The sequence below is a fragment of the Panulirus ornatus genome, chromosome 14, assembly GCF_036320965.1.
Source record: "Panulirus ornatus isolate Po-2019 chromosome 14, ASM3632096v1, whole genome shotgun sequence".
Classification (NCBI taxonomy): Eukaryota; Metazoa; Arthropoda; class Malacostraca; order Decapoda; family Palinuridae; genus Panulirus; species Panulirus ornatus.
The window spans coordinates 6,611,827-6,633,725 of record NC_092237.1 but is presented as its reverse complement, the minus strand read 5'-3'; the positions used below and the strand labels follow the sequence as shown (position 1 = coordinate 6,633,725).

Sequence of the window (21,899 nt, the reverse complement as noted above, 5' to 3'; positions counted from 1 at the left end):
ATCAACAGCCACCTAGGGTGGGTGCACTTTCTAGCCTCTTTAATTCCTCATTTTGACATCAAATGTTACAGTTAACCATTTCCCTTTTGCCCCAGAGATAACAGGCTGAAATAATATTTACAACTGTGGTGGGAAAGAAATGCTTGCTTTTATAAGTAGATAATTTTATCTTTCAGCCTGTTTGTTAATGTCAGCAAGCCCATGCCCCGTGATGCACCCATAATGCTAGTCTTCGTTGTTGGAGGGGTGACCCCTGGAGAGGTACGTGATATCAGGAACACTGTAACGGCAGTAAGTCCTCCTTGTGAAGTAATTGTGGCTTCCTCACATTTTGCACATCCCAGCGATACTGTTATTAAAGCTCTTCAGTCAAATTATTTTTTAAAAGATGTTTAGTCTTAGTTCAGTTTTCATCCTAAGGAAAGTGTATTTCATTAGTCATATTGACACATTTCGCTGCAGACATTGTGAGAAGTGTAATCATTCATTCCAGTTTTAAATTGTTAAATTAGTTGGTAGTGTTGGCTGATATTACCTGTATCATGGTTTGTATTTCATATATTAAATGACTGATCCAACACAATTATTGGGTTAATTCTTTATACCATGAAATGTGGTTGGTAAAAATGAGTTTGCATGCACTTTTGAATAATTCATTCCGGTATATTATTATGAATTGTTGAAATGGCTGGTTGCAATGACTCTTTATCTGTTCTATAGCTTATAATTTATCTATGAAATGATTGATGTATCACACTTAATATGCTAGAATTTCATTATATTATAGTATGTAGTTAGTCAACAAATGAATTTACACACATAACTTTTAATATCTTCCATTCCTTTCACATTAATCATTCAAGACTCCTTACTGCTAATACAAAAATATTTTTGGGTGATTCAATTGTATGAAGTTGTGCTCAGTCACTTTTGTTCCACTTTGCATTTTAATTTGTATCTTTTAACGTTTATTTATTTTGATTTATGGGCACTGAAGTGATGCCCAGAATGTTCTTACAACCTCCCCTTCAGAGTTTATCTTCGTCTTATTCTTTTGAGTTCTAAGCCAGAAAAATCTGGATGAGCCTCCCAGTAGTTAAGGGTATTCAGAAATTCAAAAAAATATCATCTTATTGGGTAACAGAAAATTCATGAAAAAGCTGATGATCTCTGATGCCGTAAAGATATTTGAAATTGGTTCACCAGCTCATCTGAGATAAAGGTTGGTGCTTGCTCATCTGCATGTTGGCCTTGTTTACCTTCCTTCTCTCCCTTTCCACCACCAGTCATACATTTTGTTAAATCACTTCCTTATGTTTGTTTCCTTTAATTCTTCCCTCAGTCTTCCACAAACACAACCCTGATGGAGATTATTTTTCACATATGCGGTGAATGACAGAAAAATAATATAAATGTTTGATCACACATTTGTAAACTACTGGTGTTATATTGTTACGGTACATTATTATCGTCTTACTGTTTTGCCTTTACGTATTTTACACACTGTGCTCTTTTTAACTTATATTTTTGCACTGTTCTCACCCTTTTATTCCCTCCAAAATTCCTTGCCAATTCTTTTCATTTTCCTTCCCTCTTTGGTCTGTGCTGTGAAAAAGTACATTCTTTTGCAGTATTTAGGTCAGGACCCTTCTAGCCCTCATGATCTAGGTGAGGAGGTAACAGCTTTTCCTCCCCCTGTATGAATGACCTGATGGTGATTGCAGTTGCCTGCTCATTGTTTACTCCCAATTTTGAACAGTCAGCAACTCCCTTTGGAATAACATCATTGACCTAATCAGTTCTAGCCTCTCAGAACTTACAGGTCTCTGGGATCACACCCTGTCAAGTTGTGTAGTGTGTTTCTGTCAGTCAGCTTGTTCATGGATCAGTTACCTTATCTTTCATTCAGTTTATTTAAATATGTTTTGATGGCGTACTCATACAATCTTTTCTTGTAAAGAAATAATGTTTATATTTATATATTATTGTGTTTTTTAGTGTTGCTACCTCTTATTCTTGCATGTATATTATATATTTGTTTATCCATATGTACAGTATTATCTAGGTAAAGATTGTTTCTTTTGGTTGTATATTTGGTAATACTGAAAGAATTCAGGGAACAGTCAGTACACTATAAATGTTTTACAGTAATAGTAGAATTACTAAGTGGACAGCAGTATGCATCGTGACACAGCTACACGTGTCTCCTGTTCTTTCCCCTCCTTCCAAGTGCATTCCCTTTCAGGTACTTTTTGTCTTGGTATGAATTTGTTTTAATCTGATATATCTTTTATGTACTCTCCTCCTGAGAAAGGTCCTTTATAGATTCATTTGTCTTTAGGCTTTAGTAATATTGGTGACTCACAAGTGGGGCAAACAATCATGGTGCTAGAGACTCTTTATGCAATGTTCCTCAGTGGAATTTAAGTTATGCTATGTGCCTCAGTTTTTCCTCTGTTTTTTCTAGACCATGTCAGCTTTACTGCATACTCAAGTTCTGGATTCTAGAATTTACTTGTATGGATTTTCTCAGGCCTATTACTGTGAAGGTTTGGACAGTGTCAGACATATGACCTTTTACTATATTTGCCCTTTTACTGAAGTCATTACCAATCAGGTTGAAAAACTTTTGCCTTCCTTAAAGAATTTGATGTCTTGGAAGTAACTAGCCATTGTGTAGTTTTTCTCTGACCTTCATCACAACAAGAACAAAGATAGTAAAGCCGTTGGCTCTTAAGTTGCTCATCAAGAACCCCAGTCTTTGGGTTTTCATATTTCCAACAGCCCCATTAGAAATAGACTTCTTTAGTCTTTCTCCTGAGGATTGTTGTTTGGCTTCTCCCCACAGGTCAAATGGGAGTTTTCAAAAGTATTAGAAATTTTTTAAAAATTATTGTTTCAACAAAAATCTAATCAAATATCATGACATGAAGTTAGATGGGGATTGTTGTCAAAATGTATACTATGATAATTTTACATGTATCACAGCATAATAGATGAAAAAAAAAATTACACTGGAAATGATTCATTTAATTACATAACATAAAGTGAAGTCAGCGATGCATTTTTGAAATTTATAGAATATAAAAAATTATGGAACTGTTAACCAGTAGTTCGTTTCATTCATTTTTGTTAATTTTATTAGAGGTATTCATAAAATATATATTCGAATTTGAAAGTAGTAACTATGTTACTAAAGTACATTAAATTTCCAGTAAATCATGTACTGTATCGTAAAATTACACTTAACTCTACCAACTTACTTCCCAAGTGAGTAAGTTTTCCAATTTCAGTTGCAAGTCTTAAATAATCTTTAGAGACAAATATTTAAACTTTTTTGATTAGATGGGACCTCTTAAAACATCACAGAAGAGAAATGAATTTAAGCTTTCTTTATTACTATATAGATTTTGTCCCTTCTGATTGGTTCTTCACTTTGATATCCATAGGAATTAAGGAAGAGGACCCCATCTCTGCAAAATTGATTCACTGAAAAGGTTCATGGCTGTACATTTCTGATTCAACCTTTGTGAATTAGAACATTTGATAATGAGAAAAAACAGATAAAAGAAGATCATGTCCCTCAGTTACATGTTTGCACTGGGTTAACTATTTTGAGCTGAAAACCTCTTTCTAGATGTTAGCCACATCTGTTGAGAGTTTAATGAAACAATATCTCGGTTTCAACATGCAAACAGTAAGCCAATGAGAACAAAGAATATTTTTGAACTTTATGATTAGTTATGCTTGCAGAGATTTTCATGAGAAAATTCACTTTTGATACAGCCAGATGTTGGAGTTATAACATTGGCTTTATTAGAATTTGCATATGCTTTCTGGATTTTATACAATATCTACAGCTGGATTAAATAATTGTAATAATACAAGCCTGATATATGTTCATCATATTTAATTGTGGTAATAAAATACAAAATCATTTTACAGAAAAGACTAGAACAAACTTATCTACAGATGGTTAGGAATGAGTCATTAGAAATATGAATCATTAGTATTGGTTTTGGTAAGCATTCACATAAGTGCTATAACCTTGCAAATAAAGAAAAATACTTTTCTTTTAGTGTACTTAAGGGTAGCCTTATGGAATTTTATTTCTTGAATATTTTCAGCAGTGTGTGTTACACTATTATCCCTGAGGATAAGGGAAAAAAATACAGCCCACATATCTCTTGCATGTCATAGAAGATGAGTAAGAGAGGTGGGAGTGGAGGAACTGGAAATCCTTTCCTCCTGTCTTTCTTTCCAAAAGAGGGAACAGAAGAGTGAGTAATTTGAGGATTTTTTTCCTCTAAGGCTGGAACATCTGTTCTTGATGCTACCTTGCTGACATAGGAAATAGCAAATACTATGAAAGGAAGAAGTGTTACATTACATTAGAATTATAGTGGGAGAAAGCATGACTCTTCCTAACATTATTGAGCATAATGGTTCTTAATGTATTTATTAAATCTTTATGCACATTACTTTTCAATGGCACACTTGTCAAGCACTGGTAGAAAAGTAGGCCACAGTATGCTTGAATGTTTAATGGAATGATAACCGAAAATTACCCAATATTTCATATTTTCTTCATTATATTTACTGTAGTAATTTCAACAAGTCAGTATCAAATAAACATCACCCCATAATCCTATGACTTACGTCAGTAAATTTCTCTTTAGTACACAAAGATGAAGTTTGATGTTAGCAGCTTAACAGCATCACTATGTCTGTCCATCCATCTGTCCAGTGTCTGTCAGGTAGTGTTATCCAAATTCTGATCATCTATGACTTTTAATGTCTGCTATGAAGAGATTTCTTTTCTAAATGGACTGTCATCTTACATAATTTTGCCTAGTTCTTACTTATGTATCAGACTTAATGCCATGAAAGATTATAAGCATTATTAATCCATTTTTACAACAGTAAATACTATATGAATTACTGAAATGGAATACAATCATGTGAATACACTCGATTCACATTCTATGTAAAGACAACATACGTAAAAAACCCTTCCCACAGTACAGTGTTTAATAAGTTGGTAAATGCACGCACACCAATATTGCAGTACTCAAGTACTGACTTGTGTCCTCTTTTCAAGGTCTGTGACCAGGGCTTTAAAATGAGACTTGAATTCACATTGACTTATGTTGATTCTGCGTCAAATCCACTTGAAATCAATCTCCTGATAAAATGATGGATTTCCAAAATTTGACTTCACAGATTTCCCAAGGTATCTACCATCTTTATAAAGTATAACTAGTTTCTTACATTATTACTCCATTACAGTAATAATAATGGTGAGTTCCACACATGGCAGCCATGTTTAAAAAAAATGCTGCTGCTTTAACAGGCAATTAGACCAATGTTTTTGAGTTGTTTTGACACACTGCCCTTCAGGACACTTTATAGTTACATTTCTTGCGTGCCTTACAGTTGACTGTGGCAGTTTTGTTAATGCAAATCTGTAAGGGTAAGGAAGGAATTTGCCAGAAAAAAAAATACTTTTAGACATGAGTTAAAATTTAACCTTATAAATCAAAAACATACTACTAGAACAAACAGTAAAGGGGGGAAAACTGGATTCTGTAATGAAAACACTGCTAAAAAAATTATATAGGAAAATACACATTAATTCCATTATGTTCATTATCCTACTTGCATAGCTTAGTTAAATATTATTCTGGACTGTTAAAGAAAAAATTTCAGCAGCAATACATGCACAGTAATCAATCACTAGCACCTCATTATCCGGTTATATTACTATGTTACAATCACCATTTGTTTACAACCATGGAGTGAATCACAAAACATGGCTCATAATGCAACACAAGAAGTGCACTCTTAAAATTCTTATTCATGAAAGAATTTTATATTTTTTTTTGATTAATGACTGAAAACTGTATATCGCCTTTAATTAAGTAAAAGGCATGAAACAATTTGACCTACGTATCCTTGATTGTAAAGAATTTACTTTTGGATTTTTTCTTCCTTTTTATTACAGCATTTGATCACATATTACCAAATCAGAAAATCAGCAAAAGTTATCATTCACTTTTTCAGTAATGAAGAGATAAGCATTATGTAATAAAGTGAAAGAGATTCACATTTGAAATGAGGGAAAAATCTTTAATTAACAATATACTTGAGTACTGAGAACTTAGTCAGCAATATTGCTGACCAATTGGGGGAGGGTATAAAAAGCCTATTGGAGTAGCTTAAATCAACCGGATATAAGTACATATTACATAGATAAAACTTAATTAAGTTTTAAGAAAAGTTTCAGTAATTTCATAAGTACATATACTCACTCTGACTCAAGTGATGATGTGTATGTAGGAATTTGGGGGGAATTATAATAAGTTCTGGCCTGCCTATTAATCTTCTAGTTGTTTTCCAATTAATATTTTTTGGCAGACAATGGAGTCAGCATGGCCTCGTTTTGGGCCCTGCAACAGATAACCCAAAGCTTCCTTAATCAAGTATTTTCTATTACATCTGGAGGTTACTCTGGCTTAGAGCTGCTTAAACTCCTAAAATCATTGTTAGAAAACTACCTAGCAAAGTCTGAAAGCATGTATATTACTGCGAACATTTTAAGACTAACTGCCTCTGTTACTGTGAACATACTTAACATCTAGTATCTTGTACCATATTTTTTGTTCCAGTGTACAAAGAAATCATGAATATACTGCAGTTTAAAGATGAAGCCATAACTATTTTAAGTTAGTATCTGTGCATGGTATAGCACAATGACATATTATTTTGCTAGCACAGCCTGAATGAAGAGTTTTGAATATTTAATTCATATATGTATGTCTACCTATGCATACTCGAGAGTATACATAGTTAGACAGTATATGTCCAGTCAGTATGATACAGAGTTTGTTATATGACTGTCCTTATATTGAACTGAAAGGTTTTAAACAACAGTTACATTATACTCCCAGATTTCCTTGGTTACTGTTCTAGTCTCTTCCCTTGTTTTTTCAAGTAAATTTAAGTTCTAAAAAGTAACACATTTGTTATTATATGCTCTTTTTTTTACTAAATAATCTCATTAGCAGCTGCTAACAATACCATATCAGACACTTCTTACATTATTTTGAATTGACTCGGCAATAATTGGCAGGCTGTTTCCTTAGGCTATATGCAGCATCTGCAGAGAAGAAAGAGGATAAAACAAATACCTACCTAGATCAGTATTGTCATTGGTTTACTTTTATAAGAAATTTCATAGGAAAGCCTTAAGATATGTACATTAACAATCAACAATTTACAGAACAATTATGCTATATGTCATGCAACCTTGTTATGACTCGCAGCACTAACAATGGCATTGGGCCAAGTGAGTCCATTTCCAATGGGTGGATGACGAGATGGGAACAAAATATGCCACAATCCTCTGGAAGGATAACAAGAAAAAGTACATAAATACTCTGTAATTGGAGAAAGCTGACTTCAAAACAAATAATGCACTTTTATGGGTCAGCATTACTGAAATGAAAAGAACCTAGTAAACATTTTTCATGTCAAAATGTAAATTCATACTCCACACACACACAAAAAAATACAAACTTACCTGCCATGGAGTAAACCCAAGAATATTCTCCAGTTTTCTGACATTCCAAAGTCGTACGGATTTTTGTATATCTGTTGACAAATAAGGTTTTAAGGATACTTCTCTCCATGTTTGAACTTGCAAACTATGGAACCCAGTCCCATTACTCTAACAACACAAATGACAGGAGAAAAGAAAAACATTGGAGGATGAAAACACCCGAAGAGTGCATATTTCCATCTCAACACCTAAATAAGCTCATATGATGAGACAGTATGGATAAGAAAAAAAATGAAAGAATGACAGATATGGTGTTTGACAGGAATAATTCATTGGTGGAATCTGGTGTAAGGACAACGTCCTAAATGCACAAAAAGGCCATCCATCAGGGGAAAGCAATCAAAATACTGAGGTACTGATACACTAATACATAATTTGAAATGAAAAGACTCGTCTTTTCCTTAACACCATCTTTCAGTAACTAGACTTGCCAATACAAGTCTGCAAAATCTCACAAAGGCTGAGAAAACTATGAAAATGCAACTAAATATATCCAATAGAAAGTGCTATTTTGAACATTTACAGGTAAGGTGGCTCAGTCAAAATGTTTAATGTACATTTCAATTATTTCCCCCTAACATTAATCTAAATTTGCAGCTCTCATTTTTATATAGCTTCTGACAAAGTACGTAATTTTCTCAAGCTGTTCATCAAAAATGGGAAGCACATCATAAAGTACTAACACACAGTATCACTAACATATGTTTATTCATTACAAAATATCATCATTTTCCTTATGTAAATCATGTGATTTATTACCATGCCACATTTACACTATCTTGATTACTTTGTTAGGTTAACCTTAAATCTCTCTCTCTCTCTCTCTCTCTCTCTCTCTCTCTCTCTCTCTCTCTCTCTCTCTCTCTCTCTCTCTCTCTCAGGTCCGGGGGTTGTAGTTTCAGTTGGATGTATGTCTGGTGGGATACTGGTAGAGATATTGTTTAGTATAGTACTTGCTAGGTCATTTTGGTGTTTATATGTTTTGTCACTGTTGTGGTTTTTGAGGGGGAGGAATCTGTAAGTATAGGTCTCCAAAGAGTGAGGCATGGGGTAAGCTTTTCATTTCTACTTGAAGGTTCATGTTTCATCATGGAGTGATGAGGTTAGATTTTTATTTCTACTTGAAGATTGGTGTTTCATCATGGAGTGAAAAGAAGGTGGGAAAAAAAAATGCTGGTACCAGACTCTACTTGCTTGTGGTTACACCACAAGTGAAAAATCACTTATGGCGAGGGTGTATAGTATTATCATCAGATGCTGAAAGGGACTGTATTCTCTTGAGGATTTTTCACTCCTAAAAGTTTGTCTTTTCCCTGCTCCTGACTGCAGCACAGCCCTGAAGATGCAGGTAGGGCCTCAGAGAGAGAGAGAGAGAGAGAGAGAGAAGGGGGGGGGGGTGCAGGGGAAACTTTGTTCCTGGAGCCGGGGGTCCAAAAGGGGATGCGCGAATTTCCTGGGCTCTCAGGAAATGCAGAAAATCAACAGAGTGCTTTATTCCACCCCTCTCTCATCTATCATACCCTTTTTGGCCTTACAGCTCATGGCATAAAACCATTGTGGATAAAAACAGGATGACTAATGGAGACGGGAAGGGGACCCAAAAGAAATTTTGTACCCCCTGATAAAATTCCTCTCATGGGCCCTGACTGCAGGAGCCCCATTAAAGGGATTCTGGGGTTATCCATAATGTAATAGATACCATTATATTTTTTCAACCTTGCGTTAAAAAAATGCTCCTCAATAACTTTCTAATGAAGAAAATTTTGCTTGTACAGATGCTCCCCAACTTACAATGGTTTGACTAATGATTTTTCAACTTTACGATGGTGCGATAGTGATACGCATTCAATAGAAACTGCCCTTTGAATTTTGATCTTTTCCCGGGATAGCGATATGCCATACAGTACTCTTTCACAATGCTGCACAGTGGCAGCGAGCCACAGCTTCCAGTCAGACATGCAATCACGAGTGTGAACAACTGTATGACATGTATTACATGTATTTTCAACACTATATTTTCATCTTACAATGGGTTTATTGGAACGTAACCCCACTGTAAGTTGGGGACCACCTGTACTAAGGTGGTGGGTGGTAGGTTTACAAAAAAAGAAAGGACCCATGTTCACAATCAGTTTAATGAGCATAAAACCTGTAACCAATCATTGGGGGGTTGTCATGGTCAATATAAACTTGTTTGCTGTACTATCCAATACAATGTCATGTTTTGCTGGACATGAGGGCTATGCTCTCTTTAGCATACGTGTCAAGGTGTCAGGCTCAGGGAAAATAACCATGGAAAGACATCTGTTCTTGTCAGTTTTAAGAGGTACAATGATTATTTAAAAATGTTTAGAAGAAAATTCAGCCTGCCTTGTAATTTCTAATATGTTAATATAAGATACCCAAGCTTTTCATCATAAACTCTGAAGTCCTGACGATAAACTATGTACCTAAAGAGAAGTACATTCAACTAACCTGGGAGATTTTTGCTAGCCTTTCAGTCTCCTTTTTGTTGATGTGTGCTTCAATGCTGGTTTCTCCTCTGGATATAAGTCTTCCATGCCAAGTGGCCAATCCACCAAGAGAGAAAAACACACCTGCCATTGCAATATAGATTTAAACTTATTTGAAGCACTAAACAGTTTGACAGCTGCAAAGGATATATCCATTTTCTACAAATGTTCATTGGTGCTGAGCACTGATGAACTAATATGTCACCTGACAGAAAAATGGAAGCCAGATTTTTTTTTTTCTTAATACTGTGCTATGTAAGGATGCCTAACACCTCTGTTAAAGTCTCCTATATATACAACAGTCTGATTGTAGTAGCTACATAGATGAAACAAACAGGCACAGTGAGTTTCTAAAACAAATTATGGTAACAATTTATAGAAAAATCTGATAATTTTGTAAAATACAGAAATGCAAAAGAAAAATCATAAAATAAAGACATGAAACGAACAGACTTACCCGTGGTAAGCATTCCAGTATACATGATAGAAAATCTATACCAATAATTTCTTCTTTCCCTCTCAGTTTCCTCTTCTGATGGCTCAAGAAGAACTGGACTGCCAACTGTACCACCATACTAAGAATATATTGGAAGAGTTTCATTATTTAAAATTTACAGTAAGAAAATTAACCCTTCATTACTTAATTCTTTAATTAACTCTTTATAAAATTTTCCCAAATACCATTCATATGTTTTTCAAAATTACATTTTGGGGATATGGTCCCTCGTCCCCGCCCAATGAATGGCGTGTATGGAAGGTCCATTCCTGGGTAAAGCTTTCGTTCATTTATATTACCATGTCAGCTACCAATCTGACAATAAATACATCTAATGCTAAAGAAGAAACAGGAACAAAACAGTGTGTTGAAAATGATCACTGTCAATGAAGATAAGACTGTAAAGTGTGTTGGCGCTATCTTATGATTATTGGAAAGAACGAAAATTAGTATACCATAGAGATCTGGTCATATATTAATGTACAGAGGAGATAATGATAATACTTGTGGTGAAAAAAGTGAGAGAAAACATTGTATCCAATCAAAAGTGGAAGAGTAAAATTAGTGAATTTCAAATTGGTGCAGAGGAACCAACACCATTTGCATCAGCTGGGAACAAGCCAAGAGAACAACTGTGAGTACTACCAACAGTCCTTCCATGATGGCATATATCAATTTTTCACCTGATGCTATAAATATATCCAACTCAAAATACTGTTGGGTGTATACATCCTGTTATTTCATAATTTCCCATTACAAAGATGAACCAGAGGAACCTGAAGAGTGCACTTAATCACACACAAGCTTGCATCAGGTAAATAAATCATCTTTAGGCAGTCAGTGTATACAATTCATTCATGTAAGATTGTCAGTTAATTCTAAAAATGAATCTCATTGAGAGAAAGTTTAAACTGCCAGCAATATACAACCTACTAATATTTTCCACCACAGTGTCCTCATCATTCAGGCCAATCAGATCATCTGACACAAAGACTAATTATAGGCTTTAAAGTTTGAATACCCTTTTCTCTTTGAAGCAGTGTCCCTTAAGCTATGAGAAAAATTTCTTGGATATTTAGGAGGATAAGAACTTTCAAACATCTTATCAAGCTGGTGGGGAAGAATTAGTTTTCCCCACACCCACTTGTTATCCACCCATTCATTTTAGCAGCAGTGTTCTTGTTTTGGGCCCAACTTCGATCAATAATCGTTGTGGTGATCAAGTCACCAACCTAACCCACTCTTTCCAAGGAAATAATCCAACCTACAGGTCAGAATTTGAAGATCCCATGCATCAGTCTGAAAGAAGATACCATCCAAAAAGAGAAAGGCATTTCAAAGCTAGAGAAGGGAAGGCAGGTCTGGGTAAGAAAACTAGAAACTTGCAAAACACGGCTCCAGAAAGGAAAGACATTTCAAACTTCATATTCCATGTTTCTCTCCATGAGTGATAAGAGCATACCTGCATGATGGTGGAGAACTTAGAGAAAAACTTTCAGGAAAAATGACAGCACCCAAAAGGGGAAACAAAAACCCACAGCAGGTGATCCAGAGGAACACCAAAAACCTATCTCTCCTGAAAGTGGAATCTGTGCATTTTTAACATTTAAACTAAGGAACCATCGGATGAAGGTATCATATGAAACCTAAAGACCTCTTTTGTTGATTTTGTGTAATGTATTATTCCTAAGAAAGGTTACCTTACTCACATCTTAGGCTCTAGCTCATAGACCAGGTTGAGCCAGTATGATGAGTTTCTTAACCCTTTGTGTGGCTAGCTAAGTCTCCTGCTCGAAGATTCAGTTCCCCTGAGTGCAGCCATCAGAAACTTTCCGTGCCAACTTAAAAATAAATACCCTCATCTCTTGTTTACTAAGATTTCCTTTGTTATGTCATCTGCCAAAGCCAGTGGTAAATAAAAGTTAGAGAAATGTGGCGTCAGTCACTCCCACATCATGTTTTCGAGAGACTACCAGATTAATTCTCCTTTATCTGCATTTTTACCATAATCCAGGTAAGATATGGATATTATATCATGATATGATCTGTGAATGTATACTTTATGCATTATTACTCTGTATATGAAAACATACATATTATTTTATATCTTTTGATGAGAAATAAAGTTGAAATAAAGTGAGGTTTTCTCATTTGACAAGTTGTGCATATTTGTCCCCTTAAACTTTTGATTCCTTTTAATTTTTTTCTTTTTTATCAAGGCATTATCAGTATGAAGAGGAAGAGGACTCTTGGTACAGAAAAAAAAAGTAAGCTGAGTTGTGGGACTCCAACTCCAAGAGTGAGGAATCCCTGATGCCTCTTTCAGAAAACAGTGACAAAGGTAATCCCAGTGAGTCAGCACCAAGAAAGAGCAATATTTCCATGGCCCCATGCACTAGCAGTGCTGATACATCTCTGGTGCCTTCATGGTCTAGAGTGAAGAATGGACTTTCACCTACTTCAAAACAAGAAAATATGTGATGGATATCCATAGACAACAAGCCATGCTTGGTTTTAAAAACTGTACACCGTATGAGTGTTTTTAGAAGCTTCGTCCAGACACTGTTAAAGACAAAGAGTAACCTCCCTTTGGTTTATTTTAAATTCAAAGTTTTTCTTTTATGAATTTGAGAAGTTTAAGATAATTCATTTCTGGTTAGAACACAATCTTCATGAGCAAATAATGTTAAAATGAGGCCAAAGAAAAGATGGTGATACGTATTCATCATGGTAATTATCAAACCTTGTAATCCAGTGTGCCCCCATCTCAATACCAAATTCCATCATTATGCTTTGACATCTAACAGTAATGATTTTAACTGAAATGTTACAAAATTACCTAAAGTAATTTATGGGTGTGTGCACTCATTTCATTTAAACATACTAGTATTTGATAAGCTTCCATGTTGGAAATGTACACACTGGTAGCCTTGATATGATGGTTAAAGTGATTACCATAATATCAATGGCAGTAAGTTCCTTGAATATCTATTAATGACATCTTTACACAAATTCACTGGAAAATGCAAAAAAGAAAAAACTTACCACAGGCATCATGTGGGTGCCGTTAACTCTAACTGGATAGCCCTCAAGCTCCTCCTCCTGACGTGAATTGTTGTCTTCTATTACATAATCCAGGGCATCACTTAATCCTCCACCCATCTCTCCTCCAAGCCATATTTCTTTGTAAGCTATTTCAAAACCCAATGTCATTATAAAAACTGTCCCTAGTGTCATGTAAACCATGTACATATAGAAGTACCGATGATTGAAGTGTCCCACACAATTATTGAGCCAGGCTTAATTAATGAGTTAAGGAAATCCTGTGTATATTGTTTTCTAAGTTTAACAAATGAGCTGAAAGTGCTGTAACTTCCTAATGTTCTTACCAACTACTTCTATCTACTGTTCCTACCACTTTGCCAAAAGGTAGGGCTAGCGCATAGTGCTCACTACCCCACAGGAAAATCATAAGTGTTGGAAGGAATGAGTTGTGTGAGTTAAATGTTGTCAAGTATTATGTGTGACAAGGAGAGATTGTATGTTTGTGAACAGAATGCCATAAGTTCACCTGTGGGTGAGGCAGAGAGAAAAGACAACTAGCTAGGTCAGAGAAGTGTAAACTGACAAGCAACACTACCTAACACCAGACTCCAGCCAATTTTTTCAAGGGCTTAGCTTTTCCCATAAATTCCATCATTGGCACTATTCCATAAATTAGTTTAGTCATTTAAACCTTGAAGTAATCTCCTGATTATTTGTTACCTGTCATTACATACATTATCTTTGTTTTCCAGTTTTGGAACAAAGATTTTTTTTTGACAAAAACATGCAATTTATTTTCAAAAATTAAACTGACCCAGGGTGCAATAATAAACTCTTGAGTATTAAAATAAAGAGGTGAGGGTATGAGTATTCACATTATTGTCTTTGTAAATTAAAAGCTATAAAAGGATACGGCAGTGGTGATCCATCTTGAGAATGCATCGGTTACACACAGAACAGTGGTGTGTGCGTGGTGACTTTGGTGCTATACACTTCTTGCAAACACTTACTGCCTCACTGATTAATATTCCCTGTAAATTAAAACCACAGTTTAAAGAGAATGTTGTATATAAAATCACTGTATCTGAATTAGTAAAACTTTCCATATTACACTAATGTCTGACATTCCCATAACTGTCAGTTGCGACAGTACCGGAGCTCAGTGAAAAAGACACTTGGTTCTGCAGTTGATGCTCTTTTGTGACAAGTAGCAATGCAATAATTATATAGAAAGCACCATGCAAGCCAGGGGACAATTCAACCCTTGCATCAAGCCTCTTCTTAGAGCATTGAAAACCCTTTGTAACTGTATTTGTTTAAGACAAAAACACATCCAAAAATACCACACTTCATGTTGAATATGCCTGACAATACATCTAGTACCCCTCATGCCTGACAGATGAGCAGCATGACTTTAAGGATGAGTACCACAAAATAAATTTTTCACCAGGTTGAGTTGTATATCAACCAGTATATCATTTTTTATGGAGATATTTTCTAGAATATTTAAGAATCCCCTGCACCCAGAGCCTACTCTACAGTGGATATCAGGACCACTGCAGTGAAAGGGTAAAGATATTCCATTCTACCTATTTCATTCCATTCTATTCCATTCTACAATTTCCTTATTTACAATTACTGGACTTTCCTTTCACTGTATAGAGGTATGTTAGGTTGTTTCTTTTGCTTTGGAGATATGCATAACACCAAAATATAGCTTATTTCTGTTTCTTTCAGTTATGTCAGTGTACAGAAACTAGTAAGGATTGACTTCTAGCCTGACTACTTTAACTGTACTGCAACTAATAGTGACATGAATCAAGAAACCTCCTCCTGTCTTGAGCAAATGGTTTTTTAGTGAACGCTTTATATCTGACTTATGGTAAGAACATATAATAATAGTTCATTTCATTTTTACATTATGCCTCTTGAGTTTGTTTGTAAGGTCGTGAGGTCACCACTTCAGCTTTCTTCTGCCTTAGCTGTCCTGTTCTATTTCCATCTCAGTCTATGACATGCCAGACTACCTCTTCAGTTCATACAGAGGCCATCTCTACCATGAAGGCTTTCATCATTACTAGAATAGTTCCACAGACCTAAATGCAACACATCCTCTACATCCCTTGAAAGACACCCAGAATTCCCCTAGAATACTGGAATAAGCATCATTGAGGCAGTAGTCTAAACATAAACATTTATCCAAGGCTCCCTCTGGGCTTACTCGTAACTTACTTGTAACTTATTTCGGGTTTTGATTTACTGATCATACTAACAATCTATTTACAGGAAGCCATCAAAGTTGCATCATTATAATTTTTTTGCAATGACTAATTCCCGTGACAGATGCATATTCTAAATATCATGCCTAAGACAAAGCACACTGTAATCCTATCACTCACATCAGGATGTAAACTGAATCATGAATAATATGAACCAAACTTAGGATTTATGACCTTGATTCTCTAATACAAAAACCAATATGGATGTTGAAGATCACAAAAGCAAGAAGACAGATAATCTCTCAAAAATTTTTCACAACTTCAACAGTAACCATATCCAAGACTGCACTTGTAATACTTATCATATCATATGGGACCCTGTTTCAGCTAAAGATTCATGGATATATACTTTTCACCTAAACATACAGCTGGTCCTGAACTGGAAAGGGAATATTGATATCGTAGAAGAACCTTAAATGTCACCAAGAGTTTGCTTGGCACATCTGCTATAACGCTGGCCAGCAGGACTTCTAAGTAAGAGAGAATAAGGAGTTTGGATGAACTGATGTGCTTTGAAGGAAATATCAAGATTTTAGAGCCTTTTCAGAAATCATCTGTAATTCAGGGTGGCTCAGGGTACCCAAGAAGGTGAATTTCACAGCATCCTTGGGAAGGACAAGTCATCCATGCAGAGGAAAAGAGAATATTTTAATAACTCATTTTTTTACATTTCTGGATGCAACATAAAAAACTCACCTCTGGAGGGGTACCCGGATCTGTTATAGCTGCCATTATGAAGTGGAAGGTGACATTTATTAGTATCCAGTGTCCTAACACAATAAGAAAACAGGTAAGTACTGGTGATTTCTGCCAGTAGTAAGGTAGACCGATGATATATACAATAGCAACAACTGAGCTAGTTAGTGTTACTACTCCTCCAACAAGAATCTGAAAAAATTATGAGTACATCAATACCTTTAAGAAGCAATACAGGTGCTACAATATATCATACCCTGTCATTATTTTTCTATCTGGGAAATAGGGACAGAGATTACATTATGAAAGAATGGTTTAAGTTAAAAGAAAATGGACATAGACAAAAAAAAGTTTCTCTGAAACAGACTGTGCAAGAGGGACTGAGATACTCAGAAAGGATTCTATACAGGTCACTCTATAGTGGGAAATAATGTATCATGTATTACTCATGATTACCAGATCAGAAACACATGGATTCTACTGAGAGAAAAAATAGTTTTAGAGTATTAGTCTTTCAATATCTGAGCATACCAATGTGGAGATGTATGCCTACAAGTACAGTGAAGCCATCACCAACTCAGGCCTTGTCAAGTTGATTCTCAGCCAATTCATACACAAACTTTTGAACATTTTCATCTGAAATGGGCAAATCTACTGATCAAATAACTGTGCAACCAGCAAGTCATGCAGCCTTACCTACCTGTATGTAGATAAAGTATATGGTAATTATAAGTGAGGTATTTTTGCAGCAATGGAAGACACGTGTTACTCACTGTTTGCCATTACTATACAGTACACATATTTAGGGCATGCTTCAATGATTTTTTCAAATATTTCTCAATACATATTTTTCTTTTTTAAGGCAGGTTCCATATAATTTACTTTTTTGGCTAATTCAACAGACTTGTACCTTACATTATGTAAACTTAGCAAGGTTTCACTGTAGTTAGTTGAGGCTAGCAAAAAATGCTCTACACTGAATTTTAAAATGCCAAACAATATGATTAGCAGTCCTAAATCTAAAATTAAAAAAAATTATTAGCAATCATATTGGGAAAATTTCCATTTATGTCAGTCATTTTCCTTTAACCCATCACTGAGAGTTCAGGGTTGCTTAGAGTTTTGAACAGCCTTGTTAGTGAAAACTTTGGGTAATCTGACTGATAGGTAATAAGCCCTCTTAACCACTATGAGGGAAAGCCAAATTATTAGAAGAGAGTTGTAACCAAGCAGCACTTCCCGTTGGCTTTATCATTGCTATATTACACAATAAAACTAACTATATGAAAAGCTTTCATAGAATCCAAAAGATTGTGAAAAAATATACAATTCAAAGGCTGCAATACTTTTCTACATAGCCTAAAAGACATCCTCATTAAATAAAGAAATAAAGTAAATCCCTTTTTGGGCATGTGAAAAGCAAGGTGCTATCTGATAGTCATAACACTAACCCAAGTTTATGTACATGCAGTAGATTAGCTAGTCAGTTGCATGCTCACTTATAAACTTTTTACATCATATGTACATTTTACAACGAACCTTAATGTTCAAGTTTCATGGAACTTATACAAGAGGAAACTTGAGAAAAATCTACAAATATATATTCCTGAATTTTCAGTTAACCATGATATGGGAGATATAAAACATTTAAATGTAAGGTGCTTAATCACATCAAAGGGTAATATTATTGTTATAGTAATGTACTCATCATCATATTTAATATCACATAACTAAATCATGATTAAAATTAAGCCATTAGAATAAGAAATTACTCATTTAAAAATATCTCCAAATTTGGACATCAAGACTTTGAAAGGCAATGATAATTACTCTTGAAAAGGATATATTTCTTCAATATGTCTGCACTATATATACAAATTAATACTAAATCATACTACATTAATTTGCTGAATGATGACTCACTCTTTTTCACTGTATCTGTTTGAAGGAAAACAGGTACCAACAAATGTGGGGAAAAGAAAAGAAAGTTTAATTCAATATTATTGTATCTTAGTTTCATTTTTGAAAATATGGAAGTAGATTTAATATAGATTTAATATCTGAAGAAGTCTGAGAAAAGTAAAATAGAAAATGATTGTTTAATATACTGAATTTTTTTTATTTCTTAATACTATCATTAATACTTACAGGACCAAGGACTTTTGTGAAATGGTCCACAATCCATACCATTGGTTCCATCAGCACCTCCATAGAGTACCCCATATTCACAAACTCATTGTAGAGTATTGCTTTCATTGTAAGAATGAAGAGGTAATACTTCCATTGAATCCATTTCCTGGAACATTAAAACCTTAAATCAATTCAGGAGATCTGAGATATACTACTTTAACTATTACTGTAAATTCATGAAAAGGACAAGCAAGCTATTGTTCAAGTGCGTCAGTTCTTATGTATCACCACATCTGAAATGAAAGTGTCTCATTAACAATGCACACAAGATCATGAATATGTTACTAATAACTATTAGACAGGAAAAATATTTCATAAATATTATATTACAGTATAGCACTAATTAGCAGTATATGAACTCACTCTCCTTAAACTGTCTTATAGCTCATTAATGTCAGTTGATGTGTTGGATCAATAGCCTTGAAACCCAGATGCTGGTTTATCCTTAAATATCTTATTTCCTACAATTATGGTACATAGTATCATGATATTTCTACAAGTTCAAAGATAGAGAATTCGGTGCAAACACAGCAAATTTTATCATGTAGCTAACAATACATCAAAGTGAGGTATGAAACTTGAAGTTGAAATTATAATTTCAAATTCATATTATAAATTTCTAGAATAGTTTTATCAAAACATCATAGGAAAAGAGGAAAATATACACTCAACCTCAAGTATAAAAACTCGACATTATGGAGCTTACTGTCTTACCATGTTTTTTGAGGTAAGTTATAAAGTCTCTGTATTAGTTGTTGAACTTTCCTTCTCCAAAGAAACAACATCTTGCCTGTCAAAACAAAATAATAGTTTAGCGTTAGCTTATATATATATATATATATATATATATATATATATATATATATATATATATATATATATATAATTCCTTATACTTTATTTAGTGTCGTTCAATGAAATCTAATGCTCTATATCATGTTCCACATCTGTTATTGTAACCTCTTAATAACATGTTACCATTTCAGACTACCATCAGTCAATAATGGATGCTAACTGCCATACGGAGCAATTCTAGGCAAACTACCGTCCCCAGCTGGAGACGACGGAGGATTGAATTTGTACGACCTTTAACCCTACGGCAAACGTGCCCCGTACTTCAGAACCAAGACAAGTAAGAAACCAGTATTGGCCTGTCCCAAACCACCACACAACCTTAGTCTCCCTCAGCCAGCTCTTACAACCTTAACCCTTTGCATTTCTATTGTTTCACCTCCCCCACCATATTCATACGTCTGTTCCTCAACCTCTTCTTGTATTACAGTGTATACCATGAAAAGATAAATCAGCATTCCTCACACACTATACAAAGTGTTACACCAATCGTATAGCAAATACAGGGATTAGAAATCGAACACGATAATAATACCAAGACTGTAGCACCAATTCAATGTTTTGAAGCGTCTGTCACATTTAATGTTTACATTTTCGCTCCGGCGTCGTGCCTACGACCACTTCGATCGTTTGCTCACAAATACATCTCTATCTCCATTACTTAAGACTCAGGGGTAAATATTATCACTCAAATAATATCCTTTTCACAAGAGAATGTTATTGATATATTTGTATTTCCTCAAGTTTGTTACATTTATTCAGGATGAGATGAGTAAAATATAAATTATCGTACACATGCCCATTATATGTCAAAGTATATAAGTAGAATGCTGTTAGTTTGGTCTACATGTATATAGAAGAATCTATAATGTGATATGCTTATTAATAGAATATCACTAATTATTGTTTAGAAATAATGATGTAGTAAGATGTGTTTTGATGAAATGTTTATATAACTGGAATGGGTATGTATGAATAATGAGTAAATTTGAATAACTTAGGTTTGTGCTTTTGAAAAATAAAAGAACATATATATATATATATATATATATATATATATATATATATATATATATATATATATATATATATATATATATGTGTGTGTGTGTGTGTGTGTGTGTGTGTGTGTGTGTGTGTGTGTACAGAGAGAGAGAGAGAGAGAGAGAGAGAGAGAGACGGTGCATCTTTGAGAGGGGGATGGAGACTAAGAGTTAGGCAATATCTAAGCAAAAGGAACGGGAAAAATTGGTAGCCTTTAATGATATCTCAAGAACTCTATTGACTTATCATGCTATATCTCACTATAAGAATAAGTCTACTAATTTACCAACCCACATTTCACCTTAAGTATAGTCTAAGGAGTAATTAATCCAGGATCATTAGAAACATTTCGTCGAAGTGCGTTTCAGCTACTTTCATAACAAGTAAACACACTGTAAATTCAGCCATTAAGTTTTATGTTCTAGAGCCTAAGTGATATAAATGAACACTAAGATTGTTTATAACTGCTGTCCCTCTCTCTCATTTACCCAATCCATCCATAACCCTAGCCTTCCAGTCCTTCAGTATTATGCATTTGTCTTTCATTCTTCAAATGTACTCAAAGCCCTGAAATTAGATTTAAAAAAAGGTATGTTAGAAACAGTTCAGAAGATAACGGCATTTAGTGTTAATTAGTGCTTTACCTATCTTGGTAACAATACAGTAATTATTTTTCACGTATTTTAAAGTCACTGAAAAGTGTTTTAGATGAAACATTTGGGCTAATGTCCCCTGTCCCTTTTCCCCCCTGTTCTGCCGCTTGTAATCTATGTAAAGAGATGACTCGACTGATCGATAAGAACTGATAATGGAAGTACACCTCTCTCTCTCTCTCTCTCTCTCTCTCTCTCTCTCTCTCTCTCTCTCTCTCTCTCTCTCTCTCTCTCTCTATCTGGTGGGGTAAAAGTATCATATTTTCCAGGTGCTCTCCATCGAACCAAGTTTTCTTCCGTGAGTGATTTAAACCAATTGACTCTGGCAGATCCATAGAATTTTATATTAATCTTGGTTGTCTGAAACTTTACACTTCACATACCATGGGTGTAAAACGGACAAATACAGTCTGAAAAATCACTCATGAGCATCCTTAACTCATGTCTAATGGGTTATAGTGAAACGTGAACCCTCATATTCATCAAAATACGTCATGCATGCTCCCTGAA

The 21,899-nt window shown here is 34.8% G+C and overlaps 1 protein-coding gene across 3 annotated transcripts; it reads right to left on the bottom strand.

Moving 5' to 3' along the window:
* Positions 1–3,897: 3,897 nt before the first annotated feature.
* LOC139753233 (palmitoyltransferase ZDHHC16B) lies at positions 3,898–20,307 on the bottom strand. 3 transcript variants are annotated; one of them, XM_071669462.1, is made up of 11 exons: positions 20,228–20,307; positions 19,555–19,630; positions 18,799–18,946; positions 16,651–16,842; positions 14,589–14,706; positions 13,676–13,929; positions 10,592–10,709; positions 10,097–10,218; positions 7,583–7,653; positions 7,309–7,405; positions 3,898–7,159 (listed from the first exon to the last, which is right to left on the bottom strand). In XM_071669462.1, the coding sequence occupies exons 2-11, from the start codon at positions 19,623–19,625 to the stop codon at positions 7,142–7,144; spliced, it is 1,209 nt and encodes a 402-aa protein (XP_071525563.1). In that variant the 5' UTR covers positions 19,626–19,630; positions 20,228–20,307; the 3' UTR covers positions 3,898–7,141. The 3 variants fall into 3 exon arrangements, with proteins under 3 accessions (XP_071525563.1, XP_071525565.1, XP_071525564.1); XM_071669464.1 differs by having other exon boundaries at positions 7,333–7,405; XM_071669463.1 differs by having other exon boundaries at positions 3,898–7,405.
* Positions 20,308–21,899: the final 1,592 nt, after the last annotated feature.